The 17,340-nt window shown below is 61.0% G+C and overlaps 1 protein-coding gene across 1 annotated transcript; it reads right to left on the bottom strand.

Moving 5' to 3' along the window:
* Positions 1-520: 520 nt before the first annotated feature.
* On the bottom strand, positions 521-16,869 carry SEMA4B (semaphorin 4B). The gene is made up of 14 exons (XM_060260353.1): positions 16,722-16,869; positions 9,463-9,623; positions 9,045-9,107; positions 8,822-8,920; positions 8,167-8,278; positions 7,883-8,002; positions 7,488-7,645; positions 5,482-5,660; positions 5,105-5,255; positions 4,632-4,842; positions 2,533-2,648; positions 2,172-2,338; positions 1,974-2,053; positions 521-1,885 (listed from the first exon to the last, which is right to left on the bottom strand). Exons 1-14 carry the CDS (start codon positions 16,867-16,869, stop codon positions 1,104-1,106), a joined length of 2,547 nt encoding a protein of 848 aa, XP_060116336.1. The 3' UTR covers positions 521-1,103.
* Between the last annotated feature and the right edge of the window lie 471 nt (positions 16,870-17,340).

Consider the following 17,340-nt stretch of genomic DNA (forward strand, 5'->3'; position numbering starts at 1 on the left):
AGCTTCCCCACCCCCCTCCCTTTGCAGCCAGTCCAGCAGCTACAGTGAACTGCAGGGAGCCTGCCTTGACTTGTCTGATAAGAAAGAATTAGAGGCTCAGAGCGGCTTACAATCTCTTATATATTCTCCCCCCACCAGACACCCTGTGAGGTGGGTGGGGCTGAAAGAGCTCTCTCAGAAACTGCCCTTTCAAGGACAACTTCTGCAAGAGCTCTGGCTGACCCAAGGCCATTCCAGCAGCTGCAAGTGGGGAATCAAACCCAGAGAAGAGTCTGCGCACTTCACCACCACACCAAACTGGCTCACTTCACCAAAATGGGAGGGGGCAGGGCCAGAGAGATCACTTCCTTTTCTGGCAAAACCAAAATTAGTTCAGGTCATTGCGGGGGGGGGGGGGCTGCTTGAGAGAAAGACTGTCAATTGTGGCGAGCAGGGCAGGACACTGAGAAGGAGTGAGGGAGACCTGTCCCCTCCACCCACAAGGCACCAGGCCAAAACAGAAGCCAGGCCAATGCCCCCACCAAAGAAAACATCTTCACTTTATGTAAAATGCACTCAACAAAGAAACCTCTTGTGCAAGAACATGGGGAAAGGGGTACAACTGCAACCGCAGAGCGGTTCCAGCTGGGAAGAATTCACATTTTGAGACACTTGCACAACGTGGCATGTGAAAGACGCGTACAGCATTCAACAGTACCAGACACACTTCCCCCGCCCCACAAAGCAACGAAAGTTTTCTCTCGTCCAAGGGATGGGTGGACGACCTGCCGACTTCAGCACCTGCTCCTCTCTCTCTGCTCCTCTGCAGATAGCAGCTGGACAGAGCTCTTGCCAGGCAGCTGCCATGTTTGGTCTTTCCTGCCGGGAAACGGGGCTGGCTGGGCCGTTCCTCCTGTTGCTGCAGCTCCGGGGACTGGTCACAAAGTCTTGCAGCCTGACTCTGCACGCCCAGCTTCCCCTCTGAGCAAAGGTGTCCACGGGCTGCATGGCTTCTGGTCCTTTGGTGGCAGCAGTACTGAAACCTGCACTACGGCAGTCTGGGGGCACTGCCCCCCCCCGGACAACCCAGCATGAGCCATTGGCATTGGCTAAGAGCAGCTCGCTCACACAACTGAGTCCCGGATCTCGGAGCCCAGGCGCACGCGGGGCCGCTGGGAGGGAGCCGGCATCTCCACAAAGCTTTCGTGCACGCTCAGCGCCCGCAGATCGGCCTCGAGGAAGGCTGTGCCGGGGGGAGGAGCCGGGGTGTCCCGCAGCGGAGTGCTGGCCACGTGCCTGTCGTCCAGCGTCTGGTAACCCCTGTGGTCGAGAGGGGCGCTGGGGGCGGAGGCACCGTTGAGGGGCAGGGTCTCCGTGGGCAGCCCCGCCTTGTGCAGTTTTTTGGCTGGAGCGCTGGTGCACTTGCCCTGCTGGAGGAAGGCCTTCATGGTGCTCTGGTGCCGGCGCAGCACAAAGAGGGTCAGGAGGGTGGCGGTCAGGCCGAAGAGCCCGCACATCACCAGGAACTCGGTCCAGTAGGTCTTGGCCTCCAGCAGGGCCGTGATGCCCCCTGCTGCCACCGCCGCGGGGGAGGTGCTCCGGGAAGTGCTGATGGTGTCCAGGGGGTCCGGGAGGGGCACCAGCCAGCCCGGCCCCTCCGGCTCCACCCTCACGCAGTAGCTGCCCATCAGCCGGCGGAACCCCCCCTCCTGGGACCAGCACTCGTAGTGCCCAGCCTGCTCGCGGCTGCCCACCAGCACCAGCTCACCTGTGGGCAGCACCAGGAAGGAGGTGTTGAGGGCAGCCCCCTCCCTCACCCACTGGCGGGAGGCCAGGTTGGAGAGGCGGGGGCAGGGCAGCGGCTTCACGGCGTTGGCGGTCAGCCACACGGGCTGGCACTTGGCAGCTGGGGGGAGAGAAGGCAAAGGTGAAGGGGTGGGGCTCCCTCTCTCCAAAAGGCTGCTGCCCCCCGCCCACCACTGGTGCTTCTGTACCTGTCGAGTGGTCCGGCTGCAGGCTGCTGGTCTGGCACAGCCGCTTCACGGCCGCAGTCTCAATGTCCTGGGCCCAGGGCCTGGGGGGAGAGGAGGGAAGCGGAGATGGGTATGGGGCGCAAAGGGCACCGGGGGCACCAGCGCTTGAAGGAGGCCCGGCTCAGTCTCCCCAGCCCCCCAGGAAACGGGAGCGCTTACACTGTGGGGGGCTGCTGGTGGCGCTGGGCCACAGGCCGGCAGGCTTCTCCGCTCCAGGCACAGTAGGGGTCCCGGGCCAGGATGCATTCCCCACAACTCTGGTGCAGGCTGCAGTTGGCGACCGGCAACTGCACCAGCATGGAAGAAGAGGCTGCGTAGAGCAAGCCCTGCGGGGGGGGGAGGAGGGGCTGGGCTGAGAGGGGATGCCTCTGCATGCAGCACCCAGCAGAGAGCCCAGCCCTGGGAGGCAACGACAGCAGCAGCCCGGCTGCCCTCCCTCCGTCGGACGCTTGTCCCAGCTGGCCCTTCAGCATGGGCTGCCCCTCCCTCCCTCCCCACCCGCCCTGCCCTCCTGCCTTGCCTGGGTGGGGTCCAGCAGCAGCTTGAGGACCGGCTGCCCTGCAGGGAAGAGTTGTAGCTCCTCGACCAGGTGCACCCCCTGGCCCCTCACCACTGCCTTGTGGAGCCGCCCGTCACCTGCAAAGCACAAGGGCAGCTGCTGAAAGCTCTTCCCCAGCCGGAGCCAAGCGGCTGCACACTGAAGGCCGCCTTCCACAGACTCCCCTCTTCTCTTCTTCCCAGCCCTGCTTCTCCACCTCCAAAGGCTGCTGCTTTTGTAGCCAGCAGCCGTTCCCATTCCCAGGAATTCAGCCCCACAGAGAGGACTTTCTGCCTTCCACTTTAGCCCCAGGCTGGGCAGAGAGTGTGTGCCTGGCCTAAGATGAATCACTGAACTTCAGGCTTGGGTGTGGACTTGAACCCAGAGCTCACCAGCCCAAGATCTGACACTGGTCCCTCAGCACAGCCTCCCAGTACAGAGACACCCCACCCCCCTCAACATCCGCGAACAGGGAGGGGGCAGCACAGCCAATCCGTTTCTCTGCTGAACTCTGGAAGCAGCAGATAATGAAGGGCACAGGAGCCAGCCTCAGAAGGGACCCACACACAGGCCTCCTGGCAGCAGGGCACAGGAAAATGCTCCCTGACAGCAAGCAAACTTTTACGCTGCCCCCCCCCCCAATGCAGAAGAACGACATTCTGAAAGGGCTGCGGCCCCTCCTCTGCAAGTCAAAGCGAACAATCCTCTCCGGTGGAGCAGGCACTGAACACCGCTGGGTGCCTCTGAGTCACGGAGTGTGCCCAGACCTGCTCCACACGGAGCCCCCTGCACAACTGAGCCAAGTGAAAGAGAGACAGGTCCCAAAGAGGAGGAGGCAGCAGCGGCTTCTTCACCAGCCAGGCTCTCCCCTCTTTGGTCCTTGGCCTGCAGGAAACCTGGAAGGTGTCGCAACTCCATTATTTCTTAGAAAAAGGAAGCCAGGACAGATGTGACTTCCTGGAAAAGGAGGGGCTAAAGGCACCAGCGCAAGTGGGGGGGAGGGGAGAAGGAAAGGGGATGCCATTGCTTCAGATGACAGGCAGCCTAACTTCCACGGGGGACGTTTGGTTGGCAATACCAGCCAGAACCCAGCTTGCTGCAGAAAAGCCCCCTTGGAAGCCCACCCTTTCCTGTTATGGGCTGACAGAATGAGGGGGGGAGCTGCCCAGCACTTAAGACTAAGCCCCCCCCCCCCCCCCAGCAGGCCAGCCCTGGGGGCCATTCAGCTCAGCAGCATCTCTTCCGCCCAGCAGCCAGCATCAGCCATCTTGGGCAGCCCGTGGGCTTTCCCAACAGCTCCACTAACCAGAGAGGCCAAAGACTGCCACTGGGTGTCATGAGCCCTGACAAGGAGGAGCTGGAAGGGTTAATAGACCTGGAAGAGTTTCCAGCCAGTTCCTCAGCTGAACAAACAGCAGCTGGCCCATCAATCACTCTCCAGGCACCAGTGTCAGCTGTTGAGGATCAATCTCCTCCAAGCTCTCCTCCTCCCATCTCAAGAGTTCGAAGCAGGCTCCGGAAAGAACTTTCAGAGCGAAGACATGAGGCACACTGCTTCAGATCTCTCAGCCCTAAGTTCTAGCAGAGTCTCTGCCACCCAGGGAGCAGGCTGATTGAGAATCCCATATAGCTGCCACCCAGGTCCTGGTAACCTCCTGGAAGCAACAAGTCTATTCTCTGGCTTGCATCCACGCTCTTCCTGCTCCTGACCTGCTTGATTTCCTTGGCACCCTGACCTTTTGGCTTTTGGACATTGACTTCTGACTCCGGTTTGTGATTCTGCATTGGTGACTTGGCTCCTGCTTGACTTCCTGGACTGGCTTTGGACTCCTGCCTGCCTGCACCCTAAGAACGTGACACTGAGCAATGACTCCTCCTCCTCCTCTTCAGACTCCGTCCTGTGTCTTGGAAAGCCCTGGCCCCCTGGCAGTCACCCCGGTGTTGCCTTCAGCTATCCTAGTGCCAGCTCTCATGCGAATGGTGCACAGGACCTCTGGGGCCCTTTCCAAGCAAGACTGGGGGGCTGGTCCACTCATTCCACCCCTCACCCCCAGACCCCCTTTCCCCCGCTGGCCGCCCACCTGTCCCCAGGAAGAGGACGTCGTAGGCGTAGTGCAGGCCCTGGACACGCTGCACACTGATCTGCTGGTAGTGAGCCTGGCTCTGCGGCAGGAGGGGCTGGCTGCGCACGGCGCTGTCCATCAGGAAGTGGTCCTTCAGGTAGTTGAGCACCCGGTCGGGCATCTGGAGCGAAGAGGTGATCTTCATGTGGCGTGTCTGGCTGGTGATGCACTGGAGAGGGGAGGGAGAGGATTGGACCAGCAGCTGCTGATAAGGACTAAAGGGAAGCCCTGGATCAGACCAACGCTGTGTCACACAGGGGCCAACCCCCCCCCCCCCCGGTGCCACCAGGAGCTCCACCAGCAGGGGCAGGAGCCCTCCCCCATCACCCCCTGCAAGCTCTCCCGGGTCTCCAGCATCCATGGCACAGGTGGGACGAAGCTGCAGCAAGAGCCACCCACTTCAGTGTCTCCCCCCGCCCCCAAGTACCTACCGCTCCAGGGCGGGGCTCTGGCACAGGGTGGGTGTCTGTGTACCACTGCTGCGTCTCTCGGTTGATTTCCTTGTAGAGGCCATTGAAGACTTCCGTCACGGCAGGCATGGAGAAGGCGCAGACTGCTGTCCCCACACTGCCCTTCTTATCCCTGGCGGAGAGGAAGAGAAGTCCTGAGTGGGCAAGCAGCAAAGCGAGAAGGAGGCGTGGACCCCAAACCCCAACGCACCAGCCAGGAACCAAGGAGGCCTGGGAGCCAGTGTTCTGAGATGCCCTGAATGCCTGCAGGGCTGGCCTCTCCCCCTCCCCCGTCAGCTCTCCCTGCCCCCCCTCCTGCTGGAGTGGATGTGGTCTCCTCCCCCACTCCTGCAGCTCACCACTGAGAGGAGAAGACCCCGTAGAAGATGGTCTCCTGCCAGCCCTCTCCTGGCGTCAGCGTGAACATGTCCTGCAGCACGTTGAAGGGGAAGCCGTCCCCGGGGCGGGAGCACAGCAGCTGGGCTTTCAGAAAGGTTGTCCAGCGCCTCTGGAGCACTCGCTCTCCCCCCACATCTCCCTGGTTTTAAACAATTTTATTAATAACATATGGTTACAATATTTAATTATGTCCTTACTATCTCTAACCCATGATATTTTCAAACCCCCCTCCCTCCATTACTAGACTTCCGCCGAAGTTATATACTTAAGTTCAATTAAAAAGGCACCCCTAACCAATCAAAAATCAATGTCTTTCTTTTCTCCCATTCACATTAAAAAATTGTCCAATGTATTTTTTCTTGCTTCCACAACTGCGCATACAATGTCTTAGCAGCTGAGAGCAAACACCAAATTAAAGTCCTATCTTTCCGCCCACATCTCCCTTGCAGGAAGGAGGGCAAAGCAGAAACAGCCCAAAGTCAGGCAAAACAATCAGTGTTTCACTGGTGACTGGGAACGGCCTGGCCCCGGCGGGACTTAGACAGAAGCTCTTCCCACTTCTGCATTCAGCAGCAAAGGGCATTTTAAACAAACTTGTACCCAGGGTGGAGACCACGTTTCAGCCAGGGGGTCTAGAGCTTCAGCAACCCGCCCAGAGCACCTCAACAGGATCTCTCCTTCCTTGGGGAGGACTTCCTTGGGGTGGAGGCCGTTCCCTGAGCCATCCCCTCTGAGTTCAGAGGAAAGGGTCTCTGCCTGGGATCCTGGAGAGAGCCTGTAGTGCCAGCCTTATGAGGGGACCCTATCTGGCAGCTGCCCATTCACACACACACACACACACCCAGCAAAGGGCAGGGATGCCCTGGGTGAAACGGTGCAGACACGCTCACTTGGGGGCATCCTCTTCCCCAGAGGGCCCACAGCAGGGGCTGAGAGGCTCTTATGGGAGTGCTGGGGGGGGGGACTCCATGCGGATCCTGCCCTGATGGATGGATAAAAGGAAGTACTTCTTCACCCAAAGGGTGATTAACATGTGGAATTCACTGCCACAGGAGGTGGTGGCGGCCACAAGTATAGCCACCTTCAAGAGGGGTTTAGATAAAAATATGGAGCACAGGTCCATCAGTGGCTATTAGCCACAGTGTATGTGTGTATATAACATTTTTTGCCACTGTGTGACACAGAGTGTTGGACTTGATGGGCCGTTGGCCTGATCCAACATGGCTTCTCTTATGTTCTTATGCCCTCTGGCCACAAGGAGGCTCCCCAGTCCCCCCACCTGCCAGCCTGGTCTAGAGCAGGAGGCCCTTTGCAAGGCCACAGGACGTGCGGCCACAGCTACATCCTCCAGCCGTGAGTCCCAACTGCGCAGGAAGCACTTCTCCCGTCCTCTTCTTCTGGCCTTCAGCTTCTGCAGCCAGCTGCCAGTCTGACTTTTATGGGAGAGGGAGAAGCAGCCCTCGCTATCCACATTCTCCACACAGTCACTCTCTTATATTCCTGATCCTTGAAACGTCTGATTCTCAGCCTTTCCTTACAGACCCTGCAATCGTCATGATGGTTCTCTCTTCTGCACTGTAGTGTGGCTTCTGGGATATGGCAACCTGAACTCTACGCAGTGTTCCCAAGATCTGGGCAAGAACGCTGCAATCCTGGCTGCTCTGCTAGCACAGAAACCCCCCCACCTTTCCACAGCTGGGGCTCAGGGAAATCTTCTGGGGCTGGCCACCGTGAGCCCAGGGCCAGACCTCCTAAAGTTACTCACGCTCCACCTCCTCCTCATTCCTAGGTCATCGCTGGCTCTCCCTCTTTGGAGAGATCCTTTGGGACCTCTGCGTTCCTGAAGAACTGGTCTGCCACCTGACCGTGCTCAGCAGGACGCAGTTTCAGGGGGAAAGCCTCCTCTCCCCACCCCCCACCCGGTTACCCTGGCCAAGTTCCACAGTGCAGCACACGTGGCTCTCACCTTGCACACTCGTGCGATGCGTGACACAACGGTGTCCTCAAAGAAGTCAAACTCCTTGCCGCTCTCGCTGAAGAAGAAGTACACCTTGTCGTCATCTCCCTGGGGGTTGCTGGGGGGGAGACTTTCCCGGAGGACAGCGGAGCCCACGAAGGAAGGGTCTGTGCCACGGCCACACCAAAGACAGGCCAGTAAGTGCCAACAGCCCCCTGCCCCCAAGAGAGCCCCACCCTGGAGTCGCTTGCCGAAGGGGAAGCTGAGAGGGGGCCAGCGGAAGAGCTGCAGAGCCTTGCTCCCTGTGCCTGATCAGCCCAGCCCAAGCTCTGAATGCAGTGAAGAACCCCCCACCCCACCCCAGCAGGCTATGCTGCCAGTTCTCCTCCCCTCCCCCAATGTACCTTGCAGCCAGCTGAGGGAGTTCTCTGTCTTGACAGCCCCACGGCTGCTGCTGTGACTGCGCGAGATGGTCGGCTCATTGCCCTGGAAGTTGCTCACCGTCCCCGTGTACAGCTCCCCGTCTGCAAAACAGAGCCCCCCCTCACAGCAAGCAGAACCAGCTCCTGGGCCTCTGACCCACCTGAGACCAGGTCCTCCCTCTCCAAACCCTTGGCCTCAGCCCCGCCCCGGCTGCCTTCTCTCCTCCTCCTCGTGCTCATGGGCCAGTCTTCCCCAGCCCCCTTACCAACAAGAAGGGCCGTGGATCTGTACTCTGGGTCAAAGGGGCAGCGGCCTTTCCCATCCTCCAGCACCAGCCGCCCCGACGCGTCCCGCTGCAGGCTGAAGTCTGGGATGCTCTGCAAGGGAGAGAGAGATGGGAGGGGGGAGGGACAATCGGGTGGGGCTCCCTCTAGCCTGGAAGCCCTTCCCCCAGCACTAAGGCTGTCTGCACGTGCTCAGAGGCCCTGCCTGCTTCTTTCTTTGCACTTCTAGGGACTGAGAGCGGCTGGAGGCAAGTCCCAGCACAGGCAGAACCATGAAGGGATGAGGCCAGGGAAAGCCCTTCCCTTCATTCTCCCTTTGCAAGGCAAACACTACACCTTGGGGAAGGGGTATACCTCCCCCGCCAGACGCAAAGCCAGCCAGCCAGCCAGGGACAGCAGAGAGCATCTGCCCAGAAATGGGCCTTGGAACAGCGCCTCTCCCCCAGCCAGCAGCACTGCGCTCCCCTTGGCAAGAATGCCATGGACAGCACTGCCCGTCCGCCAGCACCAGCCTCCCCGAATGCCACTCCCCAGCAAGGATGCTCCGGGAAGCCCCAGCAAAGCAGGTGTGCGGGTGGCCACCCAATCCAGCCACCCTCCCACTCAGGCGGCCCTCTCCCCAATCCCAGTGCTTACCAGGTAGGTGCAGGTGGGGCTGAAGGCGCTGGTTCCACAGGTGTAGAGGTGGGTGTCATTCAGCTGCAGCAGGATCTTGATGTAGTTGTGGCAGTCTCTCTGGAGGGGGCGGCAGGGCACTGGCATCCAGCCGGGTGGCTCCCCAACCTCCCCTCACCCTGCCCTCTGCACCAGTCAGTCCGCCTTGCCCCCACCCCAGCTGGGCAGGAGGATGGGCACTCACCTGGGGGTCCTTGCCCTTGAAGACGCACTGCTGCTTCTTCTCCTCCTCGGCAGCCCACAGCAGCTGCAACAGACAGGGAGCCACGCTGACGGAGGGGGGAGGGGGGCTCTATGCACCTGCCCGCTGCCCTGGCGCCCCTCCCTCCCTCCCTGCACAACTGCCCAAGGTGCCCCGACCTGCAGGCTGTGGGCTCTGCCCCTGCTTGCGCTCTCTGGCTGTGGGGCTCAAAACCAAGTCCTGGTCTGAAGCCAAGAGGTGGGCACAGCAGAGAGCAGGGGCCAGAGAGCCCCCCCCCCCGGGGCTTGTTCTTGCAAGGAGAGCACAAGCCTTTGGAAGAGACCCAGCCTCGGCAGGAGGAGCGTCCCTCCAGCAGACGGAGAGCGGCAGGGGAGGCAGAGAAGGGGGGGCGGGCACTCACGCTGCGATGCTGCGGCCCAGGAGAGAAGGCGCTGGTGTTGAGGGCGAGGAGGGTCTCGCGGGCCCCCACATACAAGGTGCCCCCATCCGGACTCAGCAGCAGGACGGTGTAGTTGGTGACACCGGGCAGTTCAAAGCGGTGGGCCAGCCGGCTGGGGAAGTCTGAGAAGAGGCAGGCAAAGAGGCCTGTTGGAGCACAGGTGGCCCAGAGAGTCCCTTGCCCGCCCCAGAGTGCCTTCATGGGCTCCCATGGCAGAGACAACGCTGCAGCCCTGCTCCTCCTCCCTGAGCGCTTTGGGGGCCAGCAGAATGCCAGGGGCAACCCCCCCCCCCATGACTGCTTCCCTGTAAGCAAGAAGGACCTCTGCCCCCCAAGCCCGCCCTGCCCTCTGGGGCCCCACAAGGAGGGAGGGGAGTGATGGGAGCAGACCCCCCCTTGGCTGACAGCCCCTGGGCCTGAGTGGCCCCAGGAGGGCCTGGAGTGGGCACCGTGGGGGGGGGGGGTTGTGTGCCAGTCTTGCATCCTCATTGGACAGGGAAAGCACATGCCCGCAAGGGGCAGGAAACTCGCCTTGGGCTCTTCCTGTTGGCAATCCCTCCCCCCCCCCCGTCTGAGGGGGTTCTGGCATCCAGTCCTGCCCTCCAGCCTCACCCGCTGGCCAGCTGGCTTCTGCCTTGGGTCTGGGGAAGGGCAGGAAGCCCCCTTGCCCATCCTGCCCCCAGCACTTTATTCACTTCATTGATTCCCCCGTTTTTCTCCTCAGTGGGAATCCAAAGCAGCTTCCACTCTTCTCCCTCTGCCCCATTTTATCCTCACAACAACCCACCTGTGAGGTAGGCAAGGCTGAGACTGCCCCCCCCCCGGAATCCCCCAGCCAGCTTCCCTGACAGGGTGGAGATTCGAACCTGGCCCTCCCAGGTCCTAGTCGAGCCCTGGAATTGCTGTGCCAGCCTGCGCGGCTCCTCACTCGAACTCGGGCCTCTCCTTGGGGAAAGCCAGCCTGTTTAGGGGGGAGTTGCTAAGATGCTGCCCCCCCATGCAGCCACGGGAGCAGGGAAGGAGGGAGGCCCCCCCATGAAAGTGCAGCAAGGAGGCCAGGCAGAGGCCCCCCCACCCACTGGGCGTTTCCCAGAGGAGCCTCCTGGGCACTGCCTGGCACCAGCGACCTGGGCTGACCCTCCCTGCCAGGTGGAAAGCCTGTTCTGGTAGTTCTCGGCAAGCCTGCACCTGACCCAGGAATCTGCCCTGCCGGCAGCGACTCTCCAGCACTCCAGGCAAAGCACACCTTCTCCCCCCCAGAGCCAGACTTGCCCACGTCAAAGGAGCTGGCCACTGGGGGGGAAGCCCCACCCCAGGCAAAGCCCGGAAGACCCTGCTGGCCCCCCCTCCTCTGCCCAAGAAAGGAGCAGGCAGCTTCCTGCAGCAGCCATGGACGCCCCCCCCCAGCCCAGGCTCTGCCCCACAGCCTCAGCAGCACACACACCCCTCTCCCTCCCCCTCCCCGTGCACTGCCTCCTGCTTCCACACCCCACCACATGCTGTGACAAGAGCCCCCCCCCCGGAAAACCCTCTGGGGTGGGGCAAATGTGAGGCAGGCCAGAAGTGGGGGGGAGGGAGGCTTCTGGGAGGTTCCCCCCACCAGCCAGGGAGAGCTTGGCTTCCCGCCCAGCGGATGGCAGCCTGCTTTCGGGGAGGGGGGGCAAGCAGGCACCATGAGGCCCTCCTTCCTGGCAGGGGGGGCAGAGCTGGTTCTCAGCAGCGCTCCAGGCAGGGGACACCTGAGACTGGCTGCGGGAGGGGGGCTCCGGAGCACCAGGGCTGCCTGCCTGGGAGAAAGCGCCTGCTGGGGGGAGCTCAGCACCAACAGGAGAGTCTCTTCTGCTTCCCGGCACAAAAGCAGCCGGAGTGCAGGACAGAGGCTTGCTGGGCCAGGACTGCCAACTCTGCCCTTGGCCCCAAGCCAGACTGGGAGGGAGGGCCCCGTCTCCCCCTCCCCCTGGGGCCTGTGCCCAGAGAGGGGGAACCCTCCTCCTCCTTCTCTTCCCTGCATGAAGCCAACTCCCTTGGCATCCAGCCACACATTCTGCCCTCTCCCTCAAGCTGGCCAGCAGTCAGTCAACTGCCCCCCCATCTCGGCTTCCACACACAGAAGCACTCTGGGCGAGGTCAGCTCTGACGCCCCCCCCTTTACCCTGCCTACTTAGAATCATAGAGTAACAGAATTGGAAGGGACTTCCAGGGTCATCTAGTCCAACCCCCTGTGCAATGCAGGAAACTCACAAACACCTCCCTTTCAATTCACAGGATCCACATTGCTGTCAGATGCCCATCAAACTTCTGTTTAAAACCTCCAAAGAAGGAGAGCCCACCACTTCCCGAGGAAGAAGCCTCTTCTACTGAGGAACCGCTCTAACGGTCAGGAAGTTCTTCCTCATGTTGAGCCAGAAACAATTCTAATTTAATTTCAACCTACTGGTTCTGGTCCTACTTTCTGAGGCAACAAAAAACTCTGCACCTGCTCTCTAGGACAGCCCTTCAAGTCCCATCACCTCTCAGCCGCCTCCTCGCCAGGCTAAACAGGCTTCTCTTTGGGCCACTTTGGCAGAGACTCCCCTCCCCTCCATTGGTCTGTCCCTCCAGGGCAAGCAGCTCCCCCCAAAAAAGGAACATGGGCAGCCAGGAATGCCAGGCCAGTGCCAGTCTTGGAGTAGGCAGAGCGAGCCTTTGCCCTCTGGAAGGGGCAGGCCCCCCAGCCCACCCACTGGCCCCCCAAGGGGAACAGCAGGGCACAGGGTGCCAAACTAGGGTCTGGGGTTGCCAGGTCAGCATGCCCACCCTGCCAGGGAAGCTGGCCCGGGGGCCCAGGCCTGACCTGCCACTTCTGCAAGCACAACGTGGAGGAGCAGAGGTGGGAGATGTGGGCAGCCCCTGGGGGAGGCAAAAGTCTCAGCCAGCCCTCTCTTCTCCCAGGGCACCGCAAAGGAAGTTCCCAAGAGCAGGCGTCATCCGGCACCCAAGATCTGTCGGCCAAGGGCGCCACTCAGGTTCTGCAGGGGGCACACGGATGGGCATGGGGAGCCAGCACTGGGCCAGGCTGCTGGCAGGAGACTTGTGGGGCGCAGAGCTGGCTCAGGGACTGGAGCCCCAGAGGCCTGGATGCCCCCCCCCCAGGGCACAGCCACTCAAGAGCTTCCCTGCTCAGCACCTCTGGGCCAGCATGGCCCAAGGAGAGACCTCGTGGGGACATCAGGCAGAAGGAGGCTTTGCTTCCCGCTCCCTGCCGGAACTCCGGGATGGGGGAGGGTCGCGGCCGGCCTAGTTCCACCCCAGCCAGCCTTCAGACAAGCAGCCTCCTCCGCAGTTCTTCCGGGTGGCCACAAATGCAGCAGCAAGAGCTCCACCAGCTGAGAGCCCCAGGGGGCCTCTGCCACGTCAGCACGCTTGCTGGGTTGTTGTCGTCTTCACAATGTGTGTGTGTGTGTGTGTGTGAGAGAGAGAGAGCAGGCGGAACCAGAGCCGGGCTGTGTCTGGAGGCAGCTGGCACCTAACTGCGCCTTCCCTCCTGGCTGTAGAGAGCGGGTGACCCAGCACAACTGCTCCCGGGAACTCCTGGGCACAAAAACACCCTCGCCTCCTTGCCACAGCTGCGTTCCCAGAAACAGAGCAGAGTGGGGCGGGCCCAGCAGGAAGGAAGCTGCGGCGGAGCTGAACCCTGCCACACCTGCCGGGCTGGGCGAGCCACTGATTCACCCACGGCAGGTGCTGGCCGACGTCACTGGGGAGTGCTGGTGACTACCTGCTTCGTCACTGGGCTGGCTCCTTCTCCCCAGCTGAAGCAGAGGCCGGGGACACGCCCACCCTGCAAGGACAGCCCCCGTCAGCTGCAGCAGACCCCCGCCCTTTGCTCTCTTCACCTCAGGGTGCTGCTCGGCCTGCTGAGAGATAGCTGGGAGGCCCCCGAGGGTCTTCAGGATCCCTGTCTGTCCTGGTGGCGGCAGCCAGGCCCCCCCCCTCCCCGTTGTCTGTCATGAATCAACCACCTGCACTCAGGCGACCTTTCCTAGGGCTCTAGAGCAGGCCTGTCAAACTCATTAGTTATGAGGGCCGGATCTGACATAAATGAGACCCTGGGTGTGTCATAAAATGTCATGCCGCATAGCAAAGATATAAACTTTATAAAGGACACAGACAAACACAAAGCTTTAAGAAAACCCACTTGAAATAAAACATGCTTAAAGTATTAGCACTCTTGCAATATTGTGGTCAGTTTCAAAGCAATTTCCTCCCCCCCCCCCACTTCCTCCCCAAGAGAGAAGCCTCATAGAGAGGCTTTGCTCTGTAGCTGCTGTGCAATTGAGCAAGCCTTGCAAAGCAAGCTGTGATGCAGAAGGAAGCAAGAGAGAGGGAGAAGGAAGCAGGTGACAGCCGGTTGCCCAAGGGCCTGATCCATCCCCCGGCCACACTTCTGACACCCCTGCACTAAAGGATGGGTCTTCTTTCTGCCACTTTAAACACCAGCGCTGGAGAAGAGCAAGGCAGGCAGCCAGACCAGTAGCTCCCCTGCCCTGCACCCCTTTCAGCCTGCCTGCAGGCCAGAGACAGAGCTGTGGGCCTGGGCAGGTGGCTGTGGCCCCTCGTCGCTCTTTCTGGATCCATCCATGACGCCTGAACCTCAGGGCCACCCCCCACCGGGGTTCTTGCTGGGAGGGGAGAGGAGGGATTCAGGGAGGGGCACAGAAGGTGGTGGCTGTTATCCGGTGGGGGGGAAGGAAAGACCTGCCTTGTGGGGTTCCACGCAGGCTTCTGCTGTCCCCTACCCTCTCTGTGTCCTTCTCAGAAATCCATCAGGGTTCCGGAGCCACTTGTGATCTGCATGCTGTTGACCCCCCCCCCCTCTCCTGCGCACTGCTTTCACCAGAAGGCTTCTGGGGGGCCCGTTCAAATGGCAAAGGATGAACAACCTGGATCTGAATCCTGACCAGATGGGGGTGGAGCTGGAAGGCCTTGAAGGATGCTGCGCTTCTCCCCCCCCCCCCGCCCCCAAATTGGACAGACTCCAGTTGACACTGGCTGGCTTAGTTCAGAGCCCTGGAGCTGTCCTGGAGGCAGAGTTGCGACTGGAGAGGGAGTCACAAGAAAGGCTTTCTTCCAGCTTCATCCCACGGGGAAAAGGGCTCTCAGGCTCTCAACCTTGACTCCGTCTGTCTCGCCATGTGGATCCTTGGCTCTGTGGTCCTGAGGCTGCTCTACTGCCATGCACTCTACGTGGGCCTGCCCTTAAGGTCGTCTTGGAGACTCCAGCCTGTACTGAACGCCACAGCGTGGTTGCTGCTGGGAGCCAGGTGGAACATGAACACAGCTCCCATTTGGTAGCCACTCCACCGGTTACTGATCAATTACCAGGTTCAGTCCAAGGCGACTGTCCTCACCTACCAAGCCCTCTGTGGTCTGAGACCTGCAGAGCTGCTGGGCCCAAGCTCTACCAGGGCAGCTTCTTCACTCGTTGGAGAAGAGCCTTCACTTGCCCCTATACTCTGTCCTTCCTTGGGGAGGGGCTGCCTGCTTCTAGCCTTTCCCAGCAAGTGCACAACAGAAAGATTCAGGCAGCATTGTGGCCAAGGGATTAGAACTGGAACCATTGTGGGGGGGAACTCTTTTGTAATGGAATTAGGATTGTAGTCCACTGGCAGGAACTCGCTTTGCAACTTTGCTTTCTACTTCGGCCGACTGGGCTCTGCTTAGGCAGTTGGTGGTTTGCATTGTCTTTTCCTCCTGTAATCCTGGTCCAACTGCACTGCTCACGGGACGTCTCCGGCTCTGTGACTACTTTATCTATTTATTTATTTTAGCAGGCTTATGCATAGCCTGCCTTCCCCACAGACTTCTGGAGTACAGGGAGACAAAGTCATGGGACAGTATGGGACACGGGAGAAATAATGCAAGTGGAGCAGGAGGACAACACAGGACAAAGCCAGCAGTCATGTGGCCACACTGTGTGAGTAAGCAGTGCCATAAACTGGGCGACTGAATTGTCCTGCAAGGGGCTGGGAATGCAGCGGAACGGCCGGGCGCAGCAAGAGAGAGGGGCCCAGGAATACAGCTAACAGAGGCATAAACTCAGGCAAGTCACCAGGCTGGTCTGAAAGAGTGGAACAAAGTCTGAGTCCAGTCGGGCACCTTTAAAGCCAATAAAAGTTTTTCCAAGGGATGAGCTTTTGTGTCACTTCCTCAGACACACTGAAATGGAAGTTAATGTTTCACGCATATTGGCAGACCAAGAGAAGGAGGGCAGGAAGGGCTGGCTGCATCAGGGTTTAGTTCTGGGAGGGGAAATGCTGATTGCCACTCTGGGGTCAGGTGGAGGTATCTGTGAGTTTTCTGCCTTGTGCAGGGGGACTAGATGAGCCGGGCTCAGGCTCAACCGGGTGCTGCTGACAAGCGGCCCCAGAGGGCATTTGCTGGCTCCGTTCAGAGTCCTGCAGCTCTAACCTCCCAGCTCGAAGATTCTGTCTATTTAGGCAGGTTTCCCCGGACTCAAAATTTGTTCAAAGGGGTAAACCGTGAAAGAGCTTTGTGCATTGGGCTGTTTTAAGGAATACAGGATTTGGGTTTTTTTCTGTTTTTGTATGTTTTTTCTGTCTTGCTGCAGTAAGTTTTGAGCTGCCTTTTGGGAGAGGTTAGACAAGCACATTTTCAACAAACAGATTCCTTTGCCAGAAAGCGGAGTCTTAGAAGGGCCCAACCAAAATACACCAGAGTCAGAAAGGGCCGGTCAGACAGCTCTGCCACAAAATCTCCTGTTTGGCTGCACCAGACATCTGCAGCTCCCAAGAAGTGGGACCCCCGGAAGAGGGAAAGGGGTCTCCACTCCCAGCAAGACAGGTGGCCAAGAGCTGCTTTTGGGACCCCCAAAGGCCAGCGAGGAGAGCCAAGCCCCCCCCCCATAGCGTCCAGGCAGAGAGGGGCTGCCAAGAGAGCATCTGCACCCCCCTCCAGGCTCCTGGCCCATCTGCTCAGCGGGGGCCACTTCCCCTCTCCTGTGCCCGGCAGGGCAGGACCATCTCGCAGCTCCATAGGCAAAGGGTGTCAGTCTAGATGCCCTCACGGGTCCCCTTCCAACTCCTGTATTTCGGAAAGGCCCCCTCCCTCGCTGCTTCTCCCCTTCCCCGAGGCAGACCTGGCCGGGCCAAGCAGGGAAGGCTGCGGGAGGGGCGTCGAAGCAGCTGGGAGCCCCCCTCCCCGCCCGCGCGGCCGCTCACCGTAGCCCAGGCTCAGCCGCGGGCCCCTCGCCGCCGCCTCCGCCTCCTCCTCAGCCGCCCCCGCCAGCACGAGCACGAGCACGAGCAGCGGCGCCGCCGCCCAGAAGAGCGCGCCGGGGGTCCCGGGGGGGTGGCGGGGCGGCCCCATGGCGCGGCGCTGGCTTCCACCGCGGCTCCTCCCGGCCCGGCCTCCCCGTCTGCAGCCGCCCGCTCGCTCTGCCTCCCTCCCTCCCTGGCCTCTCGAGGGGCGGGGCTCTCTTGTTCTCGCCCGCCCCCCCCCGGCGGCCCCAGGGAGCCCCGCGCCACCTCCCCGCCCCCCGACGGCACTGCTAGGAGGCACCGCCCCCCCCCCCCCCCCGCAGCAGGGCTTGCGCCCCGGAGCAGCCCCGAGTTGCGCCCTGGTGCTGCCAGCCGAGGAGCCCCCGCCCCGCCCCGCCTTTCAGGGCCCGGCTCTTTCTCACTGGCGGGGCGGGGCCGGGCAGCTGCTGGCACGCTCGACTGGCAAAGCTGGCTCCGCCGCGCCCGGCCCTTTCTCCGCAGCCTGGGCAGGCCGAGGCAGGCGCGCGGGGTTGATCTGCCCTGCCCTGCCCCGCCCCACCCCGCAGCAGCAAAGCCCTGC

This window comes from Heteronotia binoei, chromosome 19 (assembly GCF_032191835.1).
Source record: "Heteronotia binoei isolate CCM8104 ecotype False Entrance Well chromosome 19, APGP_CSIRO_Hbin_v1, whole genome shotgun sequence".
Taxonomy (NCBI): Eukaryota; Metazoa; Chordata; class Lepidosauria; order Squamata; family Gekkonidae; genus Heteronotia; species Heteronotia binoei.